Source organism: Pomacea canaliculata, linkage group LG7 (assembly GCF_003073045.1).
Source record: "Pomacea canaliculata isolate SZHN2017 linkage group LG7, ASM307304v1, whole genome shotgun sequence".
Classification (NCBI taxonomy): Eukaryota; Metazoa; Mollusca; class Gastropoda; order Architaenioglossa; family Ampullariidae; genus Pomacea; species Pomacea canaliculata.
The window spans coordinates 26668641-26695127 of record NC_037596.1 but is presented as its reverse complement, the minus strand read 5'-3'; the positions used below and the strand labels follow the sequence as shown (position 1 = coordinate 26695127).

At 37.8% G+C, this 26487-nt stretch overlaps 1 protein-coding gene and 1 long non-coding RNA gene across 2 annotated transcripts; both read left to right on the top strand.

Annotated features, from left to right (window-relative positions):
- The first annotated feature begins 906 nt into the window (after positions 1-906).
- Positions 907-12793, top strand: LOC112567568 (deleted in malignant brain tumors 1 protein-like). The gene is made up of 7 exons (XM_025244264.1): positions 907-1046; positions 4595-4761; positions 8698-8845; positions 10710-10882; positions 11734-11881; positions 12378-12547; positions 12714-12793. The coding sequence occupies exons 1-7, from the start codon at positions 907-909 to the stop codon at positions 12791-12793; spliced, it is 1026 nt and encodes a 341-aa protein (XP_025100049.1).
- A 287-nt stretch (positions 12794-13080) lies between these two features.
- On the top strand, positions 13081-14384 carry LOC112568864. Its single transcript, XR_003100223.1, has 3 exons — positions 13081-13199; positions 13385-13658; positions 14197-14384. It is a non-coding gene; the product is annotated as an uncharacterized LOC112568864 (long non-coding RNA).
- Positions 14385-26487: the final 12103 nt, after the last annotated feature.

The window sequence follows — 26487 nt, the reverse complement described above, 5'->3', positions numbered from 1 at the left end:
ATTTGGTCCGCATACCTGTATGTAAATGCCGAGACCAGAAGGAAGTATGGGGTCTCAAAAGTGTAAAGTTGCTGATTGTCATTTTTCTTCTCAGAGAGGCTGCAAAAGGAAGAACATCAAAGCTATGAGGATGAATAATTTTTCTTCGCCTCACTGCCTTGTTTTCTTCCTGTGAAGTTACCTTTCTTCTGGACTCAAATTATCCACACAGTATATTTTTATCAGGTTGAGAGTCAAAAGAATACTAAGATTGTACACGTGTATTCGTGTGCATGTAGACCTTTACATAAATATTTTATTCTCTTTCTTTTTGAGTATCTATTATACCACTCCTCCTAAAACTGATGTCTGTATGGAAGGTATACTAATCAAAAGTTCTGTTATCTGTCAAAATAGCAAGCTGTTTTCCTGTAGGTAATGGTCACTACAAACTCTGACCTATAAACTTAAGTTTGTACTTCTCTGAGAGTGGGGTAAAACAATTCTAAATGTTTGCTTGTCAAAAAGCGACCTTTACATTAAAAGCTTACAACCTAAATTAACATACTTAACATTATGTCATAAGATTGAAATTAAGCTTTTTAAGTACATGAATCGACAAACAGTTACCTTCATAGCTTTAAAATAATTTAAAATATCGTTAAAATCATGAAAGTATATCAGTGTTATTGGGTTACCTATGAGTCACCACGAGAAAATGAAATAGCAGTGTGATTAAAAACTCAACAAAGATAACATTTATTTTTGTTGGCAGTACTAGATGCTAAATTTATTCCGTTTGTACAATACAGTTTCAGACGTGTCAAATTAATGTTTGTGGATTTTAAAAATTTTACAATACAGATTTCACTGTATTTCTCAGATTGGAAGATTTATTATTAACCCGAAAACGTGTCAGATAAACAGATGGCAGCACGCCTGGCTAATGGGACGTCGGAGGCAGGGCGCTTGGAGATATTGTTCAACGGAGAATGGAGCACAGTGTGTGGTGCGGGATTTGGAAAAAAAGAAGCTCAAGTGGCTTGTAGGATGCTGGGATTTAACAGGTCTGTGTCTTTGTATCAATTTTCGATTTTTCTTGGTTTACACCTGTCTCGTTTCCGACATTTTTTTGTTAACTCTTCATGTATATATATATATACTACAATTTTAAAATATTGTTTTATGGTGTTAAAGTTTATGCATTGTTGTTTCTATTGATGTATTTTTATGTTGGTCACGACCCCAACCCTGTCAGCTTGTCAAATCAGTTCGCTCTGCCAGTTCCGATTCTCTGTCTCACTTTCTCCCTGTGTTCCCTGCCTCAAGTATCAGATTTTATCTTATTCACTTTCTCCAGTATTTGGATATCTCTGCCCTGTATCTGTCTCTCCGTGCAGTAAATTTAATATCTATCATTTGAGGACATATCTACTGTAACTGGCTTACACTGTTTTTCTACATTCTCGTCACTAAAATGTTTCATGTTCCTGGCATGTGTTTATGTGCTTTTGCCTTCATCCCTACGACACTCTTCATCATGTAAAGCGCATTGAACTCGCCTCCATTCCAGATAAAATGCGCTATCTTGTTCTTCTTTTTGTGCTTTTTCTTGTTCTTCAAATTCTTATTTCTGTTCTTCTTCTTGGTTTTCTTTCTTTTTTTCTTTCTTTTTTTTTTTCTTTCTTTCTTTCTTTCTTTCTTTCCTTTCTTCTGTTTTTTTTTCATCTTTATGTTTACCTTCTTTTTATTTTTTATCTTTTTGGTTTTTCTTTCCTTCCTTCTTCTTTCTTTCAATACTTTTTATCTTTTTTCTTACTGTCTCCCCTCTATCTTTCTTCTTCTTTCTTACTTTGTACCTCTTCTTTTTTTAATTCTTTCATGCTGATAATACGATATATATATATAGCGAGATTGGACAGAAGAAGATGAGCTGATTGAAACGGTTTACTACAAGGTAACAGCATTTACTCTCCTAACAAACTCACACACGTAGTGCCTTTTCCTCATAAGAGTGCGAAGGACGAAGCTCCCATCCTATAGAATCTCTGCCACGTGGACACTTGCTATTCGCCCCTCCATCCAGTCTGAGTTTTGTAGAGAAACTCAATGACAGCATACTCTACTGTAGGTAGTCGGCAATTTTGTAACTGAATACAAGATACTCTGGTGCTCACGGTCTCTTGCAGGCACTTGAAACAGTTCTCTCGGGGCGACCGGGGGAACGTTCAGACAGTGATCCTAACATCTTTGCCACAAATGGATAGAGACGTGCTTCAAATATAAAATCACAACTGGTCACTGGCCTCACAACCTCTATAAAAACCCTTCCTCTAACTCAGGGATGCCCAACCTACGGCCCGCGGGCCATATCCGGCCCGCGACGCGGTGCCATCCGGCCCGCGAAACTTCTGCCCACAGTGCAGGAAATCCGCATGTTAGTAAAAAAAAAAAAAAAAAAAAAAACACAGAACGAAAAAAAAAAAAAAAAACAAAATCCGAAAAAAAAACGAAAAAAGGGAAGAAGTATTTATCCCCACGTAGGGGCGTCTTTCAATCTTTTTTTCGATGGACGAACATTTCGATTCAGTGCTCCGATTTGGTGTCTCTACGATGAGGCCAGACATTCAGAAGTTGGTTTCGGGAAAACAACTTCAAATATCCCACTAATTACTACATAATTAATGGTAAGTACAACTTGTTTCTAATAAAAAAAATGGTATCTGCTCTATTTTTTTTCTTTTTTGTATTTTTGCGGTGAAGTGGCCCGCGACACGGCTGTCCGAAATGGATATGGCCCGCGACACGGCTGTCCGAAATGGATATGGCCCGCAGGTCGAAAAAGGTTGGGCATCACTGCTCTAACTGAAAGAAGTGAGGTCCAAAGAAGTAACGAGGGCAACAGACATGTCAAAACGAAGGGCTGGTTGTAAGACCAACAGTCGTCGTAATTTATCGAGGTAGTCCAGAAGGATATCCGCCACACAAACTGGGATTACCGTATAAAATATTATTGCAAACTGCAAGATAAGCGTACACTATTGAAAAAAAAAACCAACAACAAAAAGACTTAAAAAAACCCCAGTTAATTTTAACCAACAGAACTTCTGATGCCACGCTTGGCGGATACAGTCCACGCGCAAATCGAAGCGGCATTCAGCGTTTTCTCGAGAGGGAAAGGACTGGCCACCCGTTTACAATATAAACATCATACGCATCCTTCCAGAATCTTCCAAACAACCCACGCTGTCACTCTTTTTATACGCACTGTCATAACTTGCGAATCTTGACAGTTACTATGTTCAACCACATCCCTACTGGCGGGCTTCCTAATAACTTGTAGTCAGCTGAAACCAGTTGAAACAAGTGACGAGATGAATGAATGAGTCGACATCCGTTACGTAACAACTCCAGCACTCCGTCACTGTCTGTCATGTTTCTGTCTAACGTGCGGTCTCTAGCCAACAAGAAGAAAGGAATATTTCTGTTACTAAATTTAATCAAATCTTCAATTATTAATTTTGCCCTGCTTTAATATATAACTAAGCCCTAAAATACCTGTTTCGACTCTCCAGCCTCTCCCTTAGACTGCATAAACTTTATGAAATAACCCCCCCCCAGTAGTTTAACCCTTATAATGTACAATAAGCATCTCGGCCTAGCTCTATCTATGCGGTACAGCACCACCTTAACATAGCCTCTAGATCAGACCTGGGCAAACGCCGGCCCGCGGGCCGGATCCGGCCCGCCTCCTGTCTCTGACCGGCCGGCCCGCTGGCCGCTCACCAGTAAATATACTATATATACAGTATTGGGTAAAACTGAGTTAACTATATTAGTCCGGCCCTCTAGAACCATCCCAGTTTCTCATCCGGCCCTCTAGAACCATTCCAGTTTCTCATCCGGCCCCGTGGGAAAATTAATTGCCCACCCCTGCTCTAGATTGATCCATCCATTGTTTCAGTACGGAACAACACTAACCCCTTGTCTACAGACTAAAGCTAACTTGTTTAGGGTATGAGACACTGTGTCAACTAAACCACAATATAACAGACCATGGCACAGCAGGTTGGGACACTTGACAGCGAACAACAGTCAGTCTGTGTTCCTCAAGGAGCTGTGACGTAGTGGCGTTCTGCATTGAAAATAGTTTCCAGCCAGATATCTGTACGAGATTATGCTTCGTTTACTTAGGAAAGATAGAATCTCGAATTATCAACGAGAAGGCATAGAGATGAGTGACCATTTCAACTTCATTCGTTCAAGTTCATGGATCCACCATCTTGAACGACCTCAGTTCGACCGGACAGCATCTGTACAAAGATCGTTAATTTCGAACCGATAATTCAAATGCAGACAATGGTTTATTTGTTTGTATGTTCAGGTAAGAACATCTTGCGTAAGAAACAGGTTTAAAGATAAACAAGTAGTGTCTCTTCACTTTGTTATGCCACTATACAAAACTTTATTTTAATGCTTCTTTGATCTCTATCGGAAATGTGTGTAGACGTCTATGTCTGCGAATATGTGTGTTTACATGTGTGTGTATCTTTCTTCATGGAATCTCATCACATTTTACAATACTCTTTTTTTGTGTACACCTGTGTACTGACAGCACTGGAGCAGCAGATATCATCTCAGAAAGATATGGTCCAGGTGCAGATCACGTTAGTGTATATGTGGCCTGTCAAGGAACAGAATCCAGTTTGGTGGAGTGCATACTCATACTTCTTCATTCCCTCATCTGCCCCACATATAACGTTGGTGTCATCTGTAACATCAGTAAGGACAAGAAAATGTTCCTACCATACTTGTTTTGTTGTCCTTCTTTTACCCTTTTACAAACTTCTGCCTACTCGGCTATAAGAACACTAGTAAACAGTGAAACCCATATGGCCAGTTGTGTTTAAATCTATGTAAGCCATAGAGGCTATGCCACGGCGAAGGAAGCTGAAATAGAATAGAAAAGCAGAATCAAAGAAAATATAAAATCGGGATCTATAGGTATAATTGAATTTAAACAAATAGTTTAACACTTGGTAGGTAGTCTTCTTCTACTTGCAAATAGCCCACGATATCGATGACAGTTGGGTGACTGTATGTATCGCGAATTCTGTAAGCAATAATGTAGACTAGAACACTCTAGTACAGCCTGACGACTAGTATGTTAATAGCAAATAGTAATACGTGAGGTGTCATAAAGTCAATACTAAAGTCTCCTCTGTGTCTCCAACCCTGCGCATCTTCCGTGGATTCCTGCTAAGAGCTTGTCTCGTTATATTGTCGGCCGGCTTTAGCAAATTGTAACCGATCCTGCCCCACTTCCGCTTCTTGATGTCTTGGATGAAAGGTTTCTGATTGGTTCTCTCCCACAGGTCTGTATTTGCCATCTTCTTGGGTCATCTGATGTTGAGGATGTGGCACAGACATCTGTTGACTAGTGTCTGAATCTCGTTGGTGATTTTTTTTTTCACACGCCATGACTCAGATGTACACAGAAGAACTGACTTTATGTTGCATATTGAAACTGTTGGTCTTGTTGTGCCGAGACAATGATCTAAAGCTCGAGATGGATCGCAATGTGGAAAGTGCAACCCTTCCTTTATTTGCTTGCGTTTCTTAGTCTTCATATGCGCCTCGATCTTTGCTGGTTATGCTGCCAAGATAGGTGAAGCGATCAGTCTCTGTAATACATTCCCCATCTAGTTGGAGTTGTGCTTCTTGCTTGTTGTTGACCCGCATTAACTCCGTCTTCTTAATGTTGTCAGGCCACTCGTTGCTGCTTCTTCTGGGAATCGAGTGAGTTGTGTTTGTGCATGTTGCTGCATGTGGGACAACAGGCTGATGTCATCCGCAAAGTCGAGTACCGCAAGTTGCCTAGCAAGACAACCTTGTGTAGCTGTTGTTACTTACGAGGACTTAAAAATCATTCAAACCGAAAAGTGTATGACTGAAATGCTTTGCAAATTAAAAACGTTTAATTTGAACTGGCATAAAGCATAAGCTAATATAAAAAGAAACTAAGAAAGTGTTAAATGTAATAAAAGATTTTTACCAAAATGGCAAAGTCCTGTGTTTAAACAAAGCATGCATTGAATTTATTCACTTGTAATGTTAGGGTATGGCAGGGCAAAAACTTGCCGCCTGTACTTTTTAAAAACTGGTTTTAATTGGGCGTGCGGTCTGTCTTGCGACGGTCATTGGCAACAGGCCTGGGTGGTGTACGTCAGTCTATAAATTTTGGATGATAAATAAGTTTACCTTTCTTTATGGTGACATTTGAGTTTGCTTTGACTTTAATGTCTGCGTTTGGTCCAGCCGCACGAAAAAAAAAAAAGAAAAAAAAAAGGCTACGGTGTGTGCACATCGGACAGTGTCTCCCGATCCCATTTGAAATCGAAGGATTTGAGGATTCCTCACAGGCCGGTGGACATCCTGATTGGTAACCGATGGCAACTCGTGTTGCCGCGTTAAAACGTGCATCGCAATCCCGTGAATTGGCTATACGAACAACTGATTTCGCCCAAAACGGTTTGCGGGCTTGAGGACGGTCACGACTGACCACGATAAACTTTCTGAGATACTGCGTTCGCCAGTATGCCTAGATTCTTCCCGCTCTCAGCATCGCATAATTACAAGTCTGTTGCCCTTCCGAGAGAAGCACGGCTAGAAGAGAAAACCCCAGCATAAAAAATGCAGTGGAAGGCTTGGGAGCCGCCACTTTGTACTTGCCCCAAAACATATAGAAATTAGTTCAAATAACGATTGTCACACTGGCTCCGACGTCACCCAGGATAAAATGTTCGGCATCCTTCGGTGGCGCCTACCAAGAAGAGATATGTGTTCGACTACTGCAGGTGAATATCGAAGACCAGTAAGGGACCGAGGCCAGCGTGGACAATTAAGAACCAAGTAAGAAAATGGGTCCCAGAGAGACAGGAAGACGAGTTCAACGCATCCAGTCAAGATAAGTCGGTAAGTGCAATATCTATGTATAGAAAAAGCCATTGGGACATAGAGCTTTCATAAGTATGGAAAAGTGTACGAGCTCTGCCTAAGGCTGGAACGATATGACTTGGATGTTGTGGGGCTTGCCGAATTCGTTGGAAGGATTCAGACGAGATAGTGATATCCTATTATCACAGGCTGTTCTACAACAATGAGACAAGAAAGCACCAACTGGGAGTAGGTTTCCTCGTCCACAGAAAATAGCAGGGGCAATACTCAATTGGTCTCTAGTCTCGAGCAGACTCGCGTTCATCTACATAGCGTTCAAACCACAGAACCTAGGAGTGGTTCAAGTTCATACACCTCATACTGACCTAAGGGACAATGAGGTAGAGGCGTTTTGTTAACATTTGAAAGTCAGATTTGCGGGATTCCAAAGAATGATGGTAGAAAATTAGAATGCGAAAGTCGGTCCAGATGCGTTTTGCCAATGGGCTGGCTTCGTGGGTTTTCGGTCTAGGAACAACCATTGATCGAGGAGTCCATTTTTTGGCATTTGCCAGTACCCACGGATTCACCATCGCAAACACCCATAGTGCCTCGGGAGGTTACCTGCTGCTCCTCGAAAGGTGCAAAACCAGATCGAATCCGGTGAAACAGAAAACCGCAGGAATCCTAGAGCCGCGGCTTCCTTTCGTGTCGAAGGTTTTTTGCCCTGATCTTACCCGATGACGACTGCGGCGAATCTAACATACCAATCAAAGTGGTTACCTTGCTTGGAAAACACAGCCTTCACTTCCTGCACGTAGTGTCTTGGAACCAATCGTTATTCGATGTTTAGATCTGGCCGGTGACAGTTAATTACACTATCCCACTATACCCTTCTAGATTATTCTGATTTTTTTTTGTTAAAAGGCCGATTACTCATGTTCTCGATATGACTTCCTCAAAACGTTCGGATCGGTCATGTCACACATTTACTAAGTTCGTCCGGGAGTTAATATCTGCATGAAGCAAGAATATACTGAGTAGAAATGATTGACAATATCAAGAACTTTAACTTCACTAATGAGATCTGTCAGATGGTTTAATTTTTTTTTAGAAATGATTGACAATATCAAGAACTTTAACTTCACTAATGAGATCTGTCAGATGGTTTAATTTTTTTTTCACAAAGAGATTGGCAAACTAAACCGCGTCAATAGTTCAGCCTAGTTAAAAATCTCAAGGGTCACGTCGTTCGCTTTGGACTACCGTGTAGGGTCATCACAGACAACGGCCGACAATTCACCTCAGACAGCGTCGAAAACTTCGCACACTTTATTTTATACCTAAAGCAAAGAACATTAAGCCATTACCATAATCATAGCAAAGGAAATTCCGAGTCACCTGTAAAGTCTGCAAAATTTCTCCTGTAGAAAAACAAAACTTACTACCAATTTCAGACTCGTATGCACGTACGCACGCACAGACCACAGAGTGATTGCGATCTGCGTTTCCATCGGTTCGGGCCGTTTTCCTGTAAAGGATGTTAAGATAAAAGTATACATGATTTTCATGATATTTCAAATTGAGAAATATGTTAGCAATGAAATTTTAAAGTTTTTAAATCTTTCTAAAGTTGCTTCCAGAAGGGTAAAACCGATTATCCAATTAAAGAATTAAAAGCTTTGACTATTGCTGCATAAAGGACTTTTAAACTAAAAACGAATTGCAGAAAATACATGAAGATTTTCCTTGAATTAAAGTGCTTTTGCTTAACATTTACAGCTCAGCAGATGTCAGCTCGTGTAGTTAACGGAACGTCAGATGCAGGACGTTTAGAGATATTTTTTAACAGAGAATGGAGCACGGTGTGTAACAGAGGATTTGGACAGAGAGAGGCAAAGGCAGCCTGCAGGATGCTGGGATTCAACAGGTGCGTTGTCTTGCCCTCCCCTTTGCTCCTTTTTTTGTCAGCTCATCTTGTTAATTGAGCTATGGATATTAGAACAGTTGTTTTCTAATGTCAAACTAAATTTCAAAAAAAAAAAAAAAAAGAAATATCGAAATCAGGGAAAAATTATGTGGACCTAGTTTTATTTTTCAGTTTTGTTTTATTTTTTGTTTACTGTAATTAATAAACAAATTGACTTGTCTTACAATCCTCGTTGTTTTCGGCGATTGGAATGTCAAGGTCAGTCCAGAAATCTACCAGTAATGGGCAGTAAATTTGTCCTTAATGGAATCAATGACATGGCGTACGCCTCCTAGCGTTGCACAGAGCTATCGCCTCACCTGGTGCAACATACAAGACTCCTACAAAAAAAAAAAACAAAAAAAAACCCAATTACTTGACACTCATTCGATGGATTGGTGCATCGCCAGATCACCTTCATTCTCTGCCTGGATGCTTAAAATCGAGAAGATCAGAACGAACAACAATCCAAACGCTTTTAAAGCCACCACCAATGTTTGTATTTTTTACGAATCTAAAGCCGATAAGAAAGCGCTTTTTAAACATTCCTCATACTCGGGTTTACTTAGAAAAAAAACTATAAAACAAACAATAGACACAATTTTGTCAGATATAACACTATACCAAGACAATTCTCAAGGTGCTGGTGTATGAAGGATAACGTGCAAACAAGCAAAGAAATAGGTTGCTAAGAAACAGGGAAGAATGGACAGGGGCGCAAAATCTTTTATCAGCTGCAGAGGATTGGTCCAGTTGGCCAGTCTCTTCTTTGCTGCATCTTATCTACTTCCTGGCCAACAAATACCGGTAGGACGACCCAAAGGGCAAGGCGGCTTGTTTAGGATTTGGTCTGTGCAAGTTATGATGATGATCATTATCATTAAAGGGATCGAGGCGGTAGCGGTGATAGTAGTGGTGGAGGACTATAGTGAGCGGTGATGACGCTTTCCTTGATGTGGATCTCGTAAACTTGTCATAATGTAAACACAAACATGAAATTAAATATTAACTTAACCAGTAAATCACGATCATGATTTGATCTAAACTTGAAAATTAATTGGACTGCCTGCAAATGTCTTCAGCCCCTGCCGGGTACCACCTGACTCCATTTGTTGGCCTAAGAAAGCCGTCCATGTATCAAGTTAAGATTAAATTACTGAGGACTGCAACTGTTAATATGTTTTACTATTTCACTGAAATAGCTTTAAGTTTTATGTAAATGTAGTAATATTTTAAAACATGACAATAAAAAAAAACAGCTTGAAGTTTGCTGGATAAGGTACTTGGGAAACGCTTTGTGCTATATTTTAAGGGGCCAAACGTTTAGAGAAAAACGAGTCTACGCTTATGCGAAATCATGTTATTGAATAGGCGTGGTGTGTATGTGTGTTTGTGTGTGTGTCTTTGCTAGCCCGTGTGTGGATAAGAGATTCGCCATATTACGACGATAATCAAGTATTCGTTGTTAGACACTGCTGGCAAAAAAGTTTTGTTTTCTATTTTTATTTAAGTGAAATTTAAAAAGCGTAATCTTGTTAAGTTATGCGCAATGGCTCAAAACACAATGTTGCGTAAACAGATCAAGAAACTATTTTATAAAAATCTAGTTTTAAAATATTCCAGTTTTAAATGCTTCCACCTAAAGATAAGATTAAGTCTGTGCATAAGTATTGGTCTGTGTGTTAAAGAGGGAGAGAGAGAGATTTCCTCAGTCCAGTAATACATATATTACAACAAAAGAAATACATGACTGTATGTGTCACTGGTCCTTTCCAAGTATATGTTAATTGGATTAATCTGAGTATTGTATAATTGTGTTCCACAGCAATGAAGCTGTTGCTGTAAGTTCAGCGAGATACGGACAAGGGTCAGACAACATTCTCCTTCAAGACGTGGTGTGTAAAGGGAATGAAACCAGTCTGGAAGAGTGTCAACACAATGTGTTATACGGCGGCAGCTGTTCTCATTCTGAGGATATTGGTATCATCTGTAATATCAGTAAGAACGAAAAATCCATTTTTTAAATAATATTTCGCTTGCACAATAAAATGATATTACTATTCTCTTGTGCTTACCCTACTCCAAGGTGACAATCGTTAGATATTATAAAATCAAAGTATGTTTACAGCATATGTTTAGGACCCGCTAAAAAGAAAAGAATTACAGGCACGGCCTTTGACTGTGATGTATGTACAGGTAGTCCTCGGGTTACGACGGTCTCGAGTTACGTCGTTTCGTGGTTACGACACTCATTCCCACTTACGAGGTTTAGCGAAAGTAGACTCATCTGATAACAGTGCATCAAAGAAAAGGAAGGCCATCACCATGGAGGTGAAAGTGGATATAATAAGGCAATCTGAGAAGGGGAAACAGCAACAGAAATTAGCAGGTCATTAGGACTTAGTCGTTAGACTGTCGCTACGATTATCAAGGATAAAGATCGCATCCTTGAACACGTGACAGGATCTGCTCCTATGAAAGCGACAGTGATAACAAAGCGTAATGTACTGCACAATAGTTTACTGTACTTATGTTTATTGATAATGATGTAGGGTACTGTGTTAGGACAGGTGTTTGGATAGGCTAAGTGTTTGCAGTACTGTACTGTTATTATGGTACAGTACTGTATGAACGTATGATCCGACTTACGTCAAAATTCGGTTTACGACGCCGCGTTAAGAACGGATCCCCATCGTAAGTCGAGGACTACCTGTACTTTATCATAACGCGTGATGAGCTTAGAATAATTGTCACACTTGTTACATTTTATTAAGCGTTCATAAAGTAATATGAGAAAAAGGGTGATTACTTATCAACCAAAAGAGGTTTTTATGTTATCTAACTATTAGGTGAGCCGATGACTGCACGTCTGGTTAACGGGACGTCAGAAGCTGGGCGTCTTGAGATCTTTTTCAACCGAGAATGGAGCACAGTGTGTGGTGTGAGATTTGGAAAGAATGAGGCTCGGGTGTCCTGCAGAATGCTAGGATTTAACAGGTTTCTGATACATACCTGTCTTCTAAGAGCGTGTCGAGGAAAACTAAATTAAACATTATGTTGGAATCATATCGCTCCATTATGAAGTTTCACCATAGTGTAGAGAATCATACAATAGTTATATAAAATTTGTATATTCGTGTACTACATCGTCGATAACCTTGCTTTAGTTTTGAGCTACAGCAGGCAAAAAAAAAAAAGATTTATTGTTTGTCTTTTTATTCTGAAAATTTTAAAAGGCACAGGGAGCGAAAAAAAAATCATTGTTTATAAAAACTTAATTTTAAGAAATATTGCTGTTTGAAGTGTTGATTTTTCTTTTCTTTTCTTTAAGATCGAACAAAAATTTCCAAAATCTAGTAATTGAAATTCAATAATAACTTCCATCTTCTAGAAATTAAAATAAGACACCTATGTAGTTATTCTCATCACTAAATAAATAGAGGCGTTGAGTACAATTTATTGCTAAGCCTCATGTGAATGTGTATACCGACAGCACCGGCTCAGTAGCTGTGAGTTCAGACAGATATGGTCAAGGAACTGGGTACATTCTTGACGCTGGCCGTTGTAATGGAACGGAAGACAGTCTAGTACAGTGCGACCATCAGGGTTTCTATACCAGCGACTGTGACTCCTTGAAGGATGTCGGCGTCATCTGTAACATCAGTAAGGAGGGGATGCTTTTGACTACAACAATGATTTTACTATTTACAAAAAACAACAAAAATCTTATAAAATATACTGTATTACTTAATGGTTCAGACTTTGCACTTAGTTTGGGGGTTTTAAAGAAAAAAGATTGTAGAATATTGAGTATTATTTAATTTCACAGATCGTGACAAGATACGTTTAACTGGAATGCCTCGTGCTAAACTCAAATGGGTCGTGTGGGAGATGAAGGTTGGGCAGTGAGTGGCAAACAGTGTGTGTCTCCGACGACCTGACTGCCAGAGTTATCTGCCGAGAGCTCGATTTTCAAGGTAAAATATTTTGTTCCTTACTAAAGAATTACGGGGAAGAAAACGATCCCAACGCAACCACCCAACCACCCACCGAACCACCATGCAGTAAGGTCTCAGAGTTTGAAGCTGTTAAATATTTTTAACATGCTATCAAGTTTGGTAAACATCTTGTTTTGTTTTCACTATGATGTAGAAGCACAGGAGTGATTGGAAGGATGGCCACCCGGAGCAAGACAGGAATGCTTTACTGATGAAATTTGCATGCAGTGGCGATGAGAGCAGTGTCTTTGACTGCAACCAGACACCATTCGGAATAGAAAATGTCTGTAAAAACTCGGACGTTGACTGCAGTGAATGTAAGTTGCTTTTAGGCAGTATTTTGGTGAGTTTCAAAGGAAAAATATATAGAGATAAAAGCTGATAGTTTGGCACTATACGAATCACACATTATTACTATTATTACTACTACTACTACAACAAGAGATAGGTAAAGACTAGTTTAATTCAAGATTTTAAATTCTACTTTTCTTTCATCTTTCAGCACCTTCTGTTTATATTATGCCCGACAAAGAAACGTACCCGATGACGGAGGGAAAAAAACATAGTTCTAAAATGTTGGATCTTATACAAATATCAACCAGCGAATGAATATACCTGGATAGAGACAGCAAATGGTCAACCGTCTGGTGCCGATCTAATTTTTGACAATCTGACCAGAAGCCACAATGGACGCCGTGTGAAATGCACGGCCAGCTTTACAGTCGATGGTCAAAATATTCGCGTGTCTAGTGAGGCGCTGGTACTGCAGGTGTATTGTAAGCCCACTCTGACATTGTATCAACATATGTATCAACAATATATGACATATGTATCAACAAAAGATTTTTTTAACGAAATGCAGTTTGAAATTCTATGAACATTGATTAATAGTAAAAATTTACAGACAGGCAAGCAGAGCGACTAGAAAAAAACTGATTGGTTTCTAGAGAGATGATAGAGATCTATACCTTGAGAAGTATATATATATAAAACAAGAGCACAAATTAAATTAAAGTACATACAAGTGTATTTGTATGAAAATTCAAATGTGTACAAAAATTCTATAGACTTAAAGCCAATGCAGAATGTCAACTTCTGATGCACCCAACATCTTTCTGAAAAAAGTGCGTACCTGATTCTATCAGAAAAGGTGTATGTTGTGAAAGGATGGGGTTTGCTTCACCTTACACATGCCATTTACTTTAACATGGCTATGGTACGTGATACTTTTGATTTGATTTCTGTGTATACATATATTTATACTAATATGCATAAAATGAGCTTTATTTCCTTAGGGCTTATGCACTTTTGCAGATAAACCTCTCATAAGAGTAACTCGCAATGACAGCGTGACAACATCAAAGCAGAATTATATGGATCCTTCAAAAATAACACCAGGAGCAAATATTATCTTTTGGTGTGAAGCTGACAGCAATCCCCCTCCTGAGTCCATCACGTGGTCTGGTAGAGTAAACAGTACTACTGGACAATTACAGATCACAGCCGCGAATCATAGAACACACTGGTGTCTACACTTGTACAGTGGTCACTAAAACAACTGATGAGGAAGAAGAACCTTTTTCACTGAAGTCGTCCTATGAGATGACAGTCGTCGTTGAAGGTTGTTAAAAATTCACTTCTAAGCAAAAATATTCTGTCAGTAAACTATATTTGTTTCTTTGCACTGTATATCTTAGTTTTGAGTAAAAGCAAAACAAATTACGTTATACAGAAAAATTCAGTCATGCGATTTGACATCATGATTTCCGAGCAGATTTTCCTTATCCTTTTCGCGAAACGGATCACGGGGAGACTTGTAGGAATTTATTCTATTTCACACTTACTTTCATCCTGCTGTTCGCTGGAGAAAATGCGGATTAACTTCAAAAGAGAAAATCGGAGAAGGTAAGTAGGAAAAAAACTACGATTTGCTTTATGGGACTGAGCGAAGGATAGTGATAATCTTGTTACATCTTTACTAAGATTATTTACTTTCGTTAATTTTTTTACTTCTTTTGTATAATAAAAGCAAACTTTAAAAACGGTTTTCGAGTATTCACAGAAGAAATTTGACTATATATATATACATTCAAAGTGAGTGTAGACGTGTTATTGTGTTTCATAATTCAAATGCAACAATATATATATAATTATATTTATAAATTAAAACATCAATAAAGTATGAATAATATACATTGTTAGCGTGATTTGATTTTGTGGTAATAGTGTATCGATCAATCACACACCCTCATGTCTATGGGCCAACGAAGAGACCTTTTTGTTCTTTAAAAGAGAACAAATATATAACTTATATAACCTCATGTCAGCTTAAGTACATCTTTTTTATCTTGCCTATCTTTGGGATTATCAAGTGAGCTTAACCATAAATGTCGCACTTTGTTCGTTATATATCGGATATTTACACAGGCTTCCCATAAAAAGATTTTATAAAGTTTTTCAAGAAATTCAGCATATGAAATCATTCGTTAAAAATGTTTATAAATTTTAGTTTACTTTAATTGATCATTTCTAGCAAAAATCAGATAAAAGTACCGAAGACAAGGAGGAATAATTCCAAGTAATTTGTTTTACAGTTTTCTGAAATTCTTTATTTCTCATACGAATAACACATTTTTAAGGGTAAAATTACAGTTTTTGTTTATCAGATATTAATTAATCAGATATTATTATCAAATAGTTTTTAACCTTCATAAAAATAAAAGCTGTTTTAGAAAGATATGAAATAAATGCTTATGAACAAGAAACGTGAACGGAGAATCAAAAAATAAATACCGACTTCCGGTACAGGAAGAATATGTACCTACTAAGGTTATAGTGATGTAAACAATTGGGTTTACAGTCCAGGTTCTGTATTCTTAAGTCCTGTATTCGTCTAAAATTAGCTTTTATAAGTCAGCTGTAAATTAATGTGAAGAAGTATCATATTATAAAATGTTCCCACTGTTTGGTATATTAAAATACGATGGTTTTTACAACAAAGCTTCGATATAATTTCTGATATTTTTTCTGTAAACAATGCTAAAACAATTTTAATATGAGGTATTGAAACAATTTTAATATGAAATATCTTATAAAGTTGCAGGGATTACAGAAAACAACTTGGCATCAATAAGAGCGATGTACTAAATTTACTCAGGAGGGAGTGAAGCCGCGCTAACCCGGATGTGACTGGGGTTACGCCCCCCTGTTACCAGTATCAGTGTTGGCGCCTGGTGGTCCATGATGCACTGCACCGAGTTGTCACAACTCTCCAACTAAAGGTTTTCTATTTTTCTCTTTTCAAAAAGACGAATAGAAAATCAGTTAATAGCATTTCCTTTCATTAGTAAATTCAACAAGTCGCATTTAGCTTTGGGTGACTGGGTCTGCCACATATGATGCTACTTAGCAGTTTCAGTAGTCTTGTCATTGCCATAGATGTAAGAAGTGAGTGCACAACTGCCGGCGAAGCGATTTGTTGGGCCAGCTGGCTTGGTACTTGCATGAGACATGTGCTCTCTGTTCTAACCATTTTTATCCAAGCCAGTTTATAAATTCCTTGAACAAATACTGCCGGGTGATCTGGTGTGCAGTTTCAAATATCTTTAATGTACTAAATCCACCAGCACCGCTAACTATAAAGCGAAAACTGCTACAACAAAATGGTATTTCAAGAAAAGGAGAAAGTGGAAGAAAAGAAAACGAATAAAACGTGATAAAAGAGGTAAATATGCCTAAACAGATTTCTCAAACAAAAAAAAAAATTATTATTACTCTCAACATGTTCAACTTCTTTGGAGGCTGTGTTCCCCTGAGCTATCAAATTCAGTTTAGGAACCAAATTAACGTCAAATAAGGGTCACCATCAAAATTAGCACTCAAAGTGAAAGTAAAAACCTTTCAGCAGTACTGCAAAACACACAGAAAACACAAAGAAGATACGCTTGCTTTAAAACTTAAATAAATATCTTCCTCCCACAACATTTATCATTCTTTTTACACAAGTAAGTTTACCTGGATGAAGGAACAAGGGTACTTGATGGAACTCCAATAAGAAATCACTCTAACTTGCATTCCTGCCTACAAGCCCAATGGTATGCAGAATGCTGAGAAAGCTGTTTAACCTGCCATCATTATTCATTCTAAGAAGAGCCATGCAATATATTAAAGTATTTCCAGGATATAATAATAATACTTGGTAAGCCTTTCTGTAAACAGTATCTACTATGCGGCCAAAAGGTGAGATCTGTGCTGTCGTTTTTGATGAAATGACAAAGAAGAACTATCTTACAACATTGAAAAGGAAAACGTTGATGGGGGTGGAGGGCTTTGGCAGCCAGATATCGAGTTATGATGTATCTCATGCCACAGTATTTATGGTTCGTGGACCGTTCGAGCGCTAGAATCAGGCAGTCGGAAACCTTCTATCTAGCTGCACCATAAGCGGCAAATTTCTTAAGTCACTATTGAAACAGTGCCTCAAAAAGTGTCAGAAGTTGGACTGAAAGTTAAGGTCATCATATGTGCCCAAGGTCCAAACAATCTCAGGGCGATAAAAACCGTAGGGTTGTCTGAAAACAAATTTGACTTTCTTCACAACAATTGCAAAGTCTAATTTATTTTGGACCACTTCATTTGCACAAGAAATGGCTTTAAAAAGACCTGATCACGCGGAACAATAAAACGTATTTTGTGGAAATACATATAAGATGTTTTTAGGGTTGATAGCAAGAACTGTCTCCAAATAGCTTCAAGCCTCACAGGAAATCACTTTAAAAGTTTATCAGCTCTTCGGGTAAAGTTAGCATCTCTGGTTCACCGCACAGTGTTGGAGCTGTCAAACTAAAATTACTTGCGAAAAAAGTACTAATGCATACCTACCTAAACCTTTCTTTTGATTTTGTTTTCTTTTTCCTAATTAGACAAGTTTCCCCTTTAAACCTCTTTCTCTCCGCGTTGAACGCGGTAGGGTGATGCCCCGCCGCTCGCTTGTCTCCTCGTTCAACTATCCCGTGTGATACATTATTGTAATCTCTGTGTGTGTAAATGAAATATAAGGGAGACAGGTACTGGCACCTTTAGAAGTTGTTCAACTACAGATTACTTCCCTTTAAATCCTGAAAAAGTCCACAAATCAGGTATTTTGTTTTGTTTGAAAGGAAGCAAAGATTCTGTGTTTAAGCGCCATTTTACATTTTTTTTAGCGGTTACTCAATCAACATGGATTTGTGCTCAAACTACTGAAAATAAGAAGAAAGCAGTAAGTAATATTTAAATTCAAATGTATATTCTAATAAAACATGTGTTTGTTTGGTACTTTATGTTTTTATATTGTGTAAATAATTTTTTTGGGTTAATTTCTAACGGTGACCTACTTTTCCTACTTTTCTCTTTCGCATACAGTTACAATCTTTCATTTGATTTCAGTACCAGTGTAAAAACCTATATTTCTTAAAATTTACACCACGTGAATGTTTGAAAAATGCTCTTTAAAACGGAGTATCACCAATAATTGTCAACGTTGAAGGTTAATAGATATAAATTTTTTAAACTGGTCAAAATTTCACTTTTTTGGAGAGAACGAGTAACTTTATCTTGAAATGCACACTGTCAAAATGATTTCTGCTTCTGTCTTGACACAAACATTGCTGTCATACACATAACATATATTACTGTCATGACGTAAATATTGCTGCTGTCATGATGTCTGCGTCATGACATAAGTTGTATCAGTTTCGGAGAAAAAATACCGTCAAAGACAATGCCGAAACGGGAATATTTGTAATGGTAGAAATGCAAGTAAATGTAGTTTGAATGCACAGTTCACTTTCCCAACGGCTTCGTGTGCTTAACAACATTATGAAAACCAAATTGAAAGCAATTCAGTTTAGATTAAAAAAAATGTGGACCTTATAATATTTATACATAGTTCAACTATATCTGATACTTTTAAAACAATATATTTAAAACACGCTAAACTTTAGAATTTGAACGAAATTGATGCCTGCGTCAATCGGACACACCTGACCACTTCAGAATCCTCAGAACCATTGTTCCCCTCGTCCACAGGCTTAGAATGTATGTCTTACATACTTAGTATGTCTTAGAACAAGTCCTTGACCTTCTGCGAGATCCGCCCTCACAAGATCGAGAACATGGCATCAGCCGCCCTAGTTACTCCACATGCCATCTTGTGGAATTGCATCGAGAGGAAAAGGCGCTTCTTTAATGCAAAATAAGGTGGGAGCGTACTAGACAAAATGTCCTTGCAAATACTTTTTTTTTAATTTTCTTTTCAAACATATTGAAGATGTTGCCACAGGTACCGTGAGAACAAAACGCGGTCTTCACTCAATAACAGGTCTTGTGCCAGAATGTGTGTCTCGAGATACTTCTGACATAAAAATGCTTGTCACACGTGTCAGTTGTAAAATGCTTGATGGCTGTCACGTTCGATAGGACTGAGAGTGTAGTAAGCTTGCGTGTTTAAATGTAAAATCACGAGTTTGTTTACAACTGTATGTGTGTGTGTGCATGCACGTACAAAAGCAAGCAGGATTAGGTGGAAATCATTTACCCTGTGAATGGTATGATTATAAAAAGGACTCATGAACGTTTTGTATATTGTCCCACAGTTTGTAAATGTTCAGTCGTTATTGTACGTTTTATAAATGATAATTTAAATAATTTAAATGCCAGCCAGCCACTCTTAGTTTTCTCCTCAGTCTTTTAAAAATATTTGCTTTTCCTATTTTTCAGACCAACTTAATCTGAAGACCACCATTATTATACTACAAGGATTTAGCAATAGAAGCATTCAACATTATTTACAATGACAAAAGTAACCACAGTGTAAACAAATAGAAACAAATAGAAAAATTGAAAATTGTTCTTTGAATTTTAGCTAGTACGTGACAAAATATTCACCTGGGATTATTAGTAATATTTATGTACTTTTTAAATTTCTTTTTCCCCCAAGGTAATGCAACTCTGTTTCTCTTAGAGCAAATCTTTTAAGTCCGCTAAGAGTTTGTTCTTTTGACCTGTTATTTCTTTTTAATTTTGTCTAATTTTGCTGCTGTTAGCACTATCTTTAGGAGTTCTTTTCAGATGAAAAGCTAAGTGTAGGAGGGATATTTACTGTTGTTTTGTTTTCCTAAGTCTTGCTCCGTGACTGGGTCGGGGAGTAATGTAAAACGATCGTTCAAGAAACCCACAGATAATTCCCTTATTTTTTCATTCATTTTCGCATGTAATGTCATACTACCTAGTTCACATCACAATGTTCACACGGCTTACTTTTGCTTGTTAAGACGTTTATTTATGCATGATTAAAAGATGAAGAAAATATTAATTGGGATATACGTGATGGGTAGTATCGTAAACTTAAAGATATACGAATATGTTATATCAAGAGATATTTTTTCTGCCCACATTTTCTCCTTTCTGTTTAATTTCTTCTGATATTGGTGTGCCAAGTCTTTCCCAGAGGGCAGCAACCGGGAGAAAGACTGTTGTTTCTGTGTTCATACCCCTAACCTGACTGATGCCAGTTCAAAAAGGATTATATTAACATTTTTATTATTGTTGGTGTTTTATATCACTCGAAATATACATCAGAGTGTGCACGTGAAAACTTCCTTCTTTGCTGCTGATGGTGTGCAAAATATGCACAGAAAATCATTCAACGTCACCCTTGAATGCCAAAACTCTTCTAAAGACAAATTTCTGAGTTATTGGTGTTGTGGCAGAAGGCATTCTACATCTCAAGAGCGGGATCCTTACATTCTAATGCATCTACATGCTTGTAAATTTTGGGATTTTGTAATTCATCAGTAATAAATATGTAAAATAATCTAGTAAAAATGACGATATAAAGAGAAAACATGTGACCTTCTGTGTTGAATATGATGACAATCTAGGAATATCTCGAAGCAAAAACATTTTTATTAATATTATGACAGGTGGACAGTCTTAAGAAATCTTTCCTAAACATGTAAACTAGAGAAAAAGTGTACAGTAATATCCAGATGTGTAGAGGGTCAAAATCCAGTTTTAGGAAAAGAGAGAGCACAGCAGTATGTGCTTAACCAACTTGTTTGTAAACATCGCAACATGGGTCATGGAGATCGAATAAATAAATAAACCTATAAATAAATAAATAAATTCTGAGGCTTTTTAAAATAATATTAGAGAAAAATATCACCAACAGAAAAAGAGCTTTGTGACCGTGTAAATATATTCCAAAGCAGGGCTGCCAGGGTTATAAGAACATATGCCTTAAATTCTCATCTTGTTACTTTCGGGTGAATTATTTATCTACGTGTCGATTTTTATTTTCTTAATTTTTAAACAATTACAAGACCTTACCCTGTTGATAGACAAAAAGCTATAGGCTTAACTCTTTGTGCTTGCATATCTTGTTAGAAGCGTAACACACTAAAAAGGGAAGTAACAATATATATATATATAAAACCATATCTGGATAAAAAATTGTTCTTCAATAAATTCATACAGAAATCTTTTGAGCCTTATTAATTTTTTTCTGAAACTTGTGGCAAAATTTCAAATTTTTTTTAAAAGGAATAATAAAGCAGTTTGCCGTTTGTTTGATGTTTTTTCCAAGTTTCACTTTAGTCATATAAATAAACCTCTTACCTGACACTTTTCCGCTATAATTATGCACGTGTTAATCAAAATCAGTTTATTTTTATCTAAGTAACGCTTCAATAAACAATGGCAAGAAAGTTTTGAGAGACATATCTACGATCAACTTAAAGTCCCACATGAAAGTGAAGTCAACAAACACCTGAAATCTATAAACCAGACAAACAATAAAACTTATAAATGTTGACATAGTACACAAAATGCTCTCTCGCCCGGACCTGCTAGATACATGTTAATTACAGCTTTGTAAAAATTATACTTAGGAGAACAGGCTAATGTTAAAAGCTTGTAATAGGTATTGTGATTCAATAATATATGCAAGATAATAGGATGCGCTTATAGCAATAAAGGAATGTCCCATAATTTGACACTATGGATTAAAACGTGGTCGAGTGGCGGAACCACATCAAAAGCCTACACAATAAGAGTGCTCTTCGTAAGTAAAGCCCATGCAAGATCCTCGTCTTTTTCGAGATTTTGTCGCAAGGTTTTTACTTGCACCTCTCAATATCAGTTCAGCTGTTCTATAAATAAATAAATTAAAAAAAAACCAGAAAGAAAGAAATGTCGTCTTATAGGCCCCTGAATAATTCAACCCCTTTTGTCAGACTACTAATTCCACCTGGGCGCAAGCATTTCATCAAGTAAATAACAGTGAATGGCTTTGCGGTCTATAAGCAAAAATCATGAGAAGACGTAGAAGTCAAAGACCATGGATACAACCTATCACTAAGTATGTCAGGGACGCAGTTTAAAATCACACTTTCACTCAGTACACGCACGCGTCCCCTTTCGTGTTCTTTCAATCACAAATCACATAGATTTGTCGTGGGCAACAAAACTTTCTATCAATCAACATTAATTAAATGTCTTCCACACAGCGGCCTGTAACTCAAAACTGTCGTATGTTTGTGGATAATTCGTTAGAGTCTTAGTTACTCACACCCAAAAATGAAACGTCCAGGTAAAATCCTCCCGTCCCTTTGTCCAGAAGTTGTGCAGTCTTGGCCACACTTGACGGATATCCACACACAAAACTTTTAGAGGAAACCACATACACGTTCCGGTTCTTAATAGGAGTAAGTGCTGTCATGGCAGACACCTAATCGACGACTCAGAATATATTTTCTGGGATCAACATACAAGATCCAAAGCGAACACCACGCATAAATCCTCTGGGATCGACACATAAGATCCAAAGCGAACACTACAACTAATTTCTCTGGGATCAACACACAAGATCCAAAGCGGACACTCCACACTTTCAGTCCGCCTCTCTTAACTCCACACAGCCGTCTGCTTTCTTCCAAATAATTTTCACCCCACGTCCCTCTAAAATTGCGTCATAAAATGACGTCGGGTTCTGACGCTAAACACGACGAAACCAAAAACTCTCTGATACTGGTAAGGGCAATAATCCCTGACTAACACAGACAGGGGCAACAACCCCCTGTTCCTAACAAAGTAAACTGCCAACAATGTCTCAGATGTGACAACCCTTCTGTTCCTTAAATAACTGACTCTTATCCGGACATCTTAAGTATTAGTGGGACTACATATCACATGCATTTTGCAAATTTCAAAGGAGGAACAAATCCATGCGTATGCTGATGCTAACTATTCTGTTCCGGGAATGTAGTCTAAAACCCGACCTGCGAAAATAGTACAGTTATGGTCACTCTAAAGCGCTAACAAGGTGATCTCACCTTTTTCAACTTGACGTTTCGAGTAGAAAGCGAGTCCTAAGTGCTACCCATTTGTTCAAGCTCAGAGAAGGCATTTAAATCCTACAATGAACCGTTGTTCTACCTGTCACACTTACGATCCAGCCTTAAAAACTACCAAACTGAATAAGAATAAATTTTCTTCTTTACCAGCTACTTCACCCTGGCGTGGTCATGCGCGCAATAAAGCTGTGAGAAAAGAGAGATAGACGCCTGCAATGCTTGGAATACTAAGTGTAGCATTTTACTATTTTAACGGTGATAATTCTAAGGAAAACAGTTTCTTTAGCCCACTATATCATCATACAGCGAAGAAAAGGATGTATTGTTTAATATAATTTTATAAGTAATGGTATGAGGAGGAGAGAGCGCAATTCAGCAAAACTCTTTGAGTTACCAGCTATCTGTTGGGCAAGAAACGTGTGATACACGTTTACCTCAAAAAGAGAACGGTATCGTTGTTACCAAAAAGCATTATGTGTTTGGTGACCACTGTTTTCAGATACACCAGAGTTTTATTCCTTTGAAGTTTTTGGAAACTTGGAACACTTGCGAGGAACAGAACCTCGTCAGAACGCGCATTAGGCGTGGCTAAGCGGAACTCAGTGCTCTTATCGCCGGACACACACATAGCTGGCCAAAGCGAGAGGACGTCGCTCTTCCGGTCTCAGCTATTAACGCTTGCATGCTGCAGAAAGTTTATGTGTTAAAACTTAATATGTTTTTATAACTCAGTGATGATGTTTGAACCATAGCAGCAGTCAGGTAAATTAATATCACGAAAGTTCAACAAGCATCAATGCATTTACATAAACGTCCAAACTGCGGCCAGAAAGACAAACACATGAATGCATTTATGGGCAGCAGGTGGAGATCTTTGCTTGTTTCCTGTCCTGTAGTATCGTTTCGTCTGTCTTCTAGGTCTGTTCATGTGGAAAAAGCTACAAAGCTATGACCAATGCTTTTTCTTGCATACAACTCACTTGTTTGTAATTTGTATCGCGTTCAAAGTGTCTATACCCGTCTATCAAACTGTCAGTCTCGACACCAAGAATTTATTAAAAAGACGTCTCCATTTTCAGCAAATTATGGGGATTGTAGATTCCTTAATCCCTCCACCCATAGCCTATAAGTTGTATTACCTATCGTCTGAATTAAATCACATTTCAAGAGGACAGGTTCAGACGTTCGGCTGAAAGGATTTAGGAGACTTTTATCAAACGGACGCGAACATGCATAGCGAAAGTAAAAGAATTATTCCGTGATTATGTTATTGTGTCACAATCGCTTGCCGGCAAAGTGGACTTTAAAACATGGGGACGGGGAAAATCTAGAAGTACTTGATGTGGGTCAACTCTTTGAATATATGGTATGTATGAAGGAATAGTAAATATGGCAATATCATGTCTTTAAGCCACATAAAAGCAAATGTCAGACACATGCTGCTATAACCACAAAGCATCTAACAAGTTACTTTGTAAAATTTTGAGCAAAATGGTCTTAATATTTGACAGATAGGACCTTGGCAGTGTTTTTACAGGAAATGAACATGACTTGCGGAAGTGTAGGAAGTGTTTCTCATTTTTGGTCTCAAACATTCACAGTTGTTTGCTCGTTTGCAACAGGGGAATAAACCATGGGGGAAAACTAGGGAAGTATGTGAGGCTCCGTGCACACCACACCTGCCTACTTCCTTTGTCTTTAGAAAATGGAGAGATAACGATATCGTCAATTGATATATTATGTCTGTATGTTCAAAGAAATGGTTTATTTGTAGATACAGGACGTAGAAAACAAAAAAAAGGAGTACATTTACTCATGTTTTGCGAACAGTTACAGCATCTGAATGTAAAGTATAACTTTTGTTGTTTTGCAGGTCTGTATAGCCGGCAAACTTAAGTTTGATGTTTGCAGTCCCATGGCGAAAGTGGGTACCATTAAGTTAAATAAGAAGTATCCGATTTGTTTTTGCCCAATTTCTATCGCAAACCTTTACATGTTTGACTACAATACAGGCTCTTGGCTATTTTTCATAGCCTCGTTTCTGTATCACTGAGTGTTTTACCTCTTGTCCACAACAAAAGACGTAAATGGGGCTGAGACTTCTATTGCAGGACACAAACAGGATTAACCAAAGTGTGGGAAGTATTATCTTTAGCTCTTTTCGGCAACAGTTCCAGTAAACAAACCATTATCTTTAAAATGACCACCATAGTAACTTGCAACTAAACAGTCTTGTAAGCGTTTAATCTTTGGAGACTTATTTATTAGAAATCTCTATTTTCTCAGGTAATCTTATAGTGACTTTTACTGAAACCCTGTTTTGTTTTGGTTTTTTGTTACAGTAATGGTAAAGAGAATGGTAAAAAATCCCTGCTCATACAAACTGCTTGCGATATAAAGCATCAATTAGTCTCTTTAAAAGGATGATGGTGAGGCTGGTAGGTTTATTACATCATGCATAAATTATCTTAAGGTTTTTATATCGACAAATTAATTGCAAGTCCTCACCATGATTTCGTAGAACAATGATAATATCTCTCTAAGTATTGAGATAGCAGAACAACTAGCTGTTCCAAGCTATAGACAAACAATCCAAGACAGGGTGGACAGACCACTATTGAGCCTCAGTTCCCTGAAGTTCTTCACATTGTTTTATGTGGCCTCTTCAAACCCAAACATACCCATGATCGAGTCATATGCAAGAGAAAAAATCCTACTAAATTTGAAGAGAATATGACAACCGTAGCTTTCAAGCTAACACACACACTTATCTGCATGTGCATATTGGACAAAACTTCACCAGTACTCCTCCTGCTGCATATATGCATTACTTTACAGTATTTTTGGCTAGACTTGATACCAATATAATAAAGTCACAACAAAGTAAACATTTGTAGGTAATGACTAGGATGAGTGTTTACAGAACACTCACAAAAGATTCTTTAGTTTGAAATATGTCTGCAAGGCTTCAGTCATATGTAGAGGAAGGAACTCACCAATTCTAAGAAACTGAGTTTATTTCCAATTGAGAATTGCAGGGAGATAAAAACTCAAATGACTGAAAGCCTTTGTGGTATGCTTTGACAGGAAGACATTGTCGTTAATTAATTTAAAAGAGGACCTGCAAACTGCTTCTTACACTAGAAAAAAAAACAAAAACTGCCTACTGGGTTTTGTCCTTGACGGGTCTGGCTATATGAAACACTTTGAA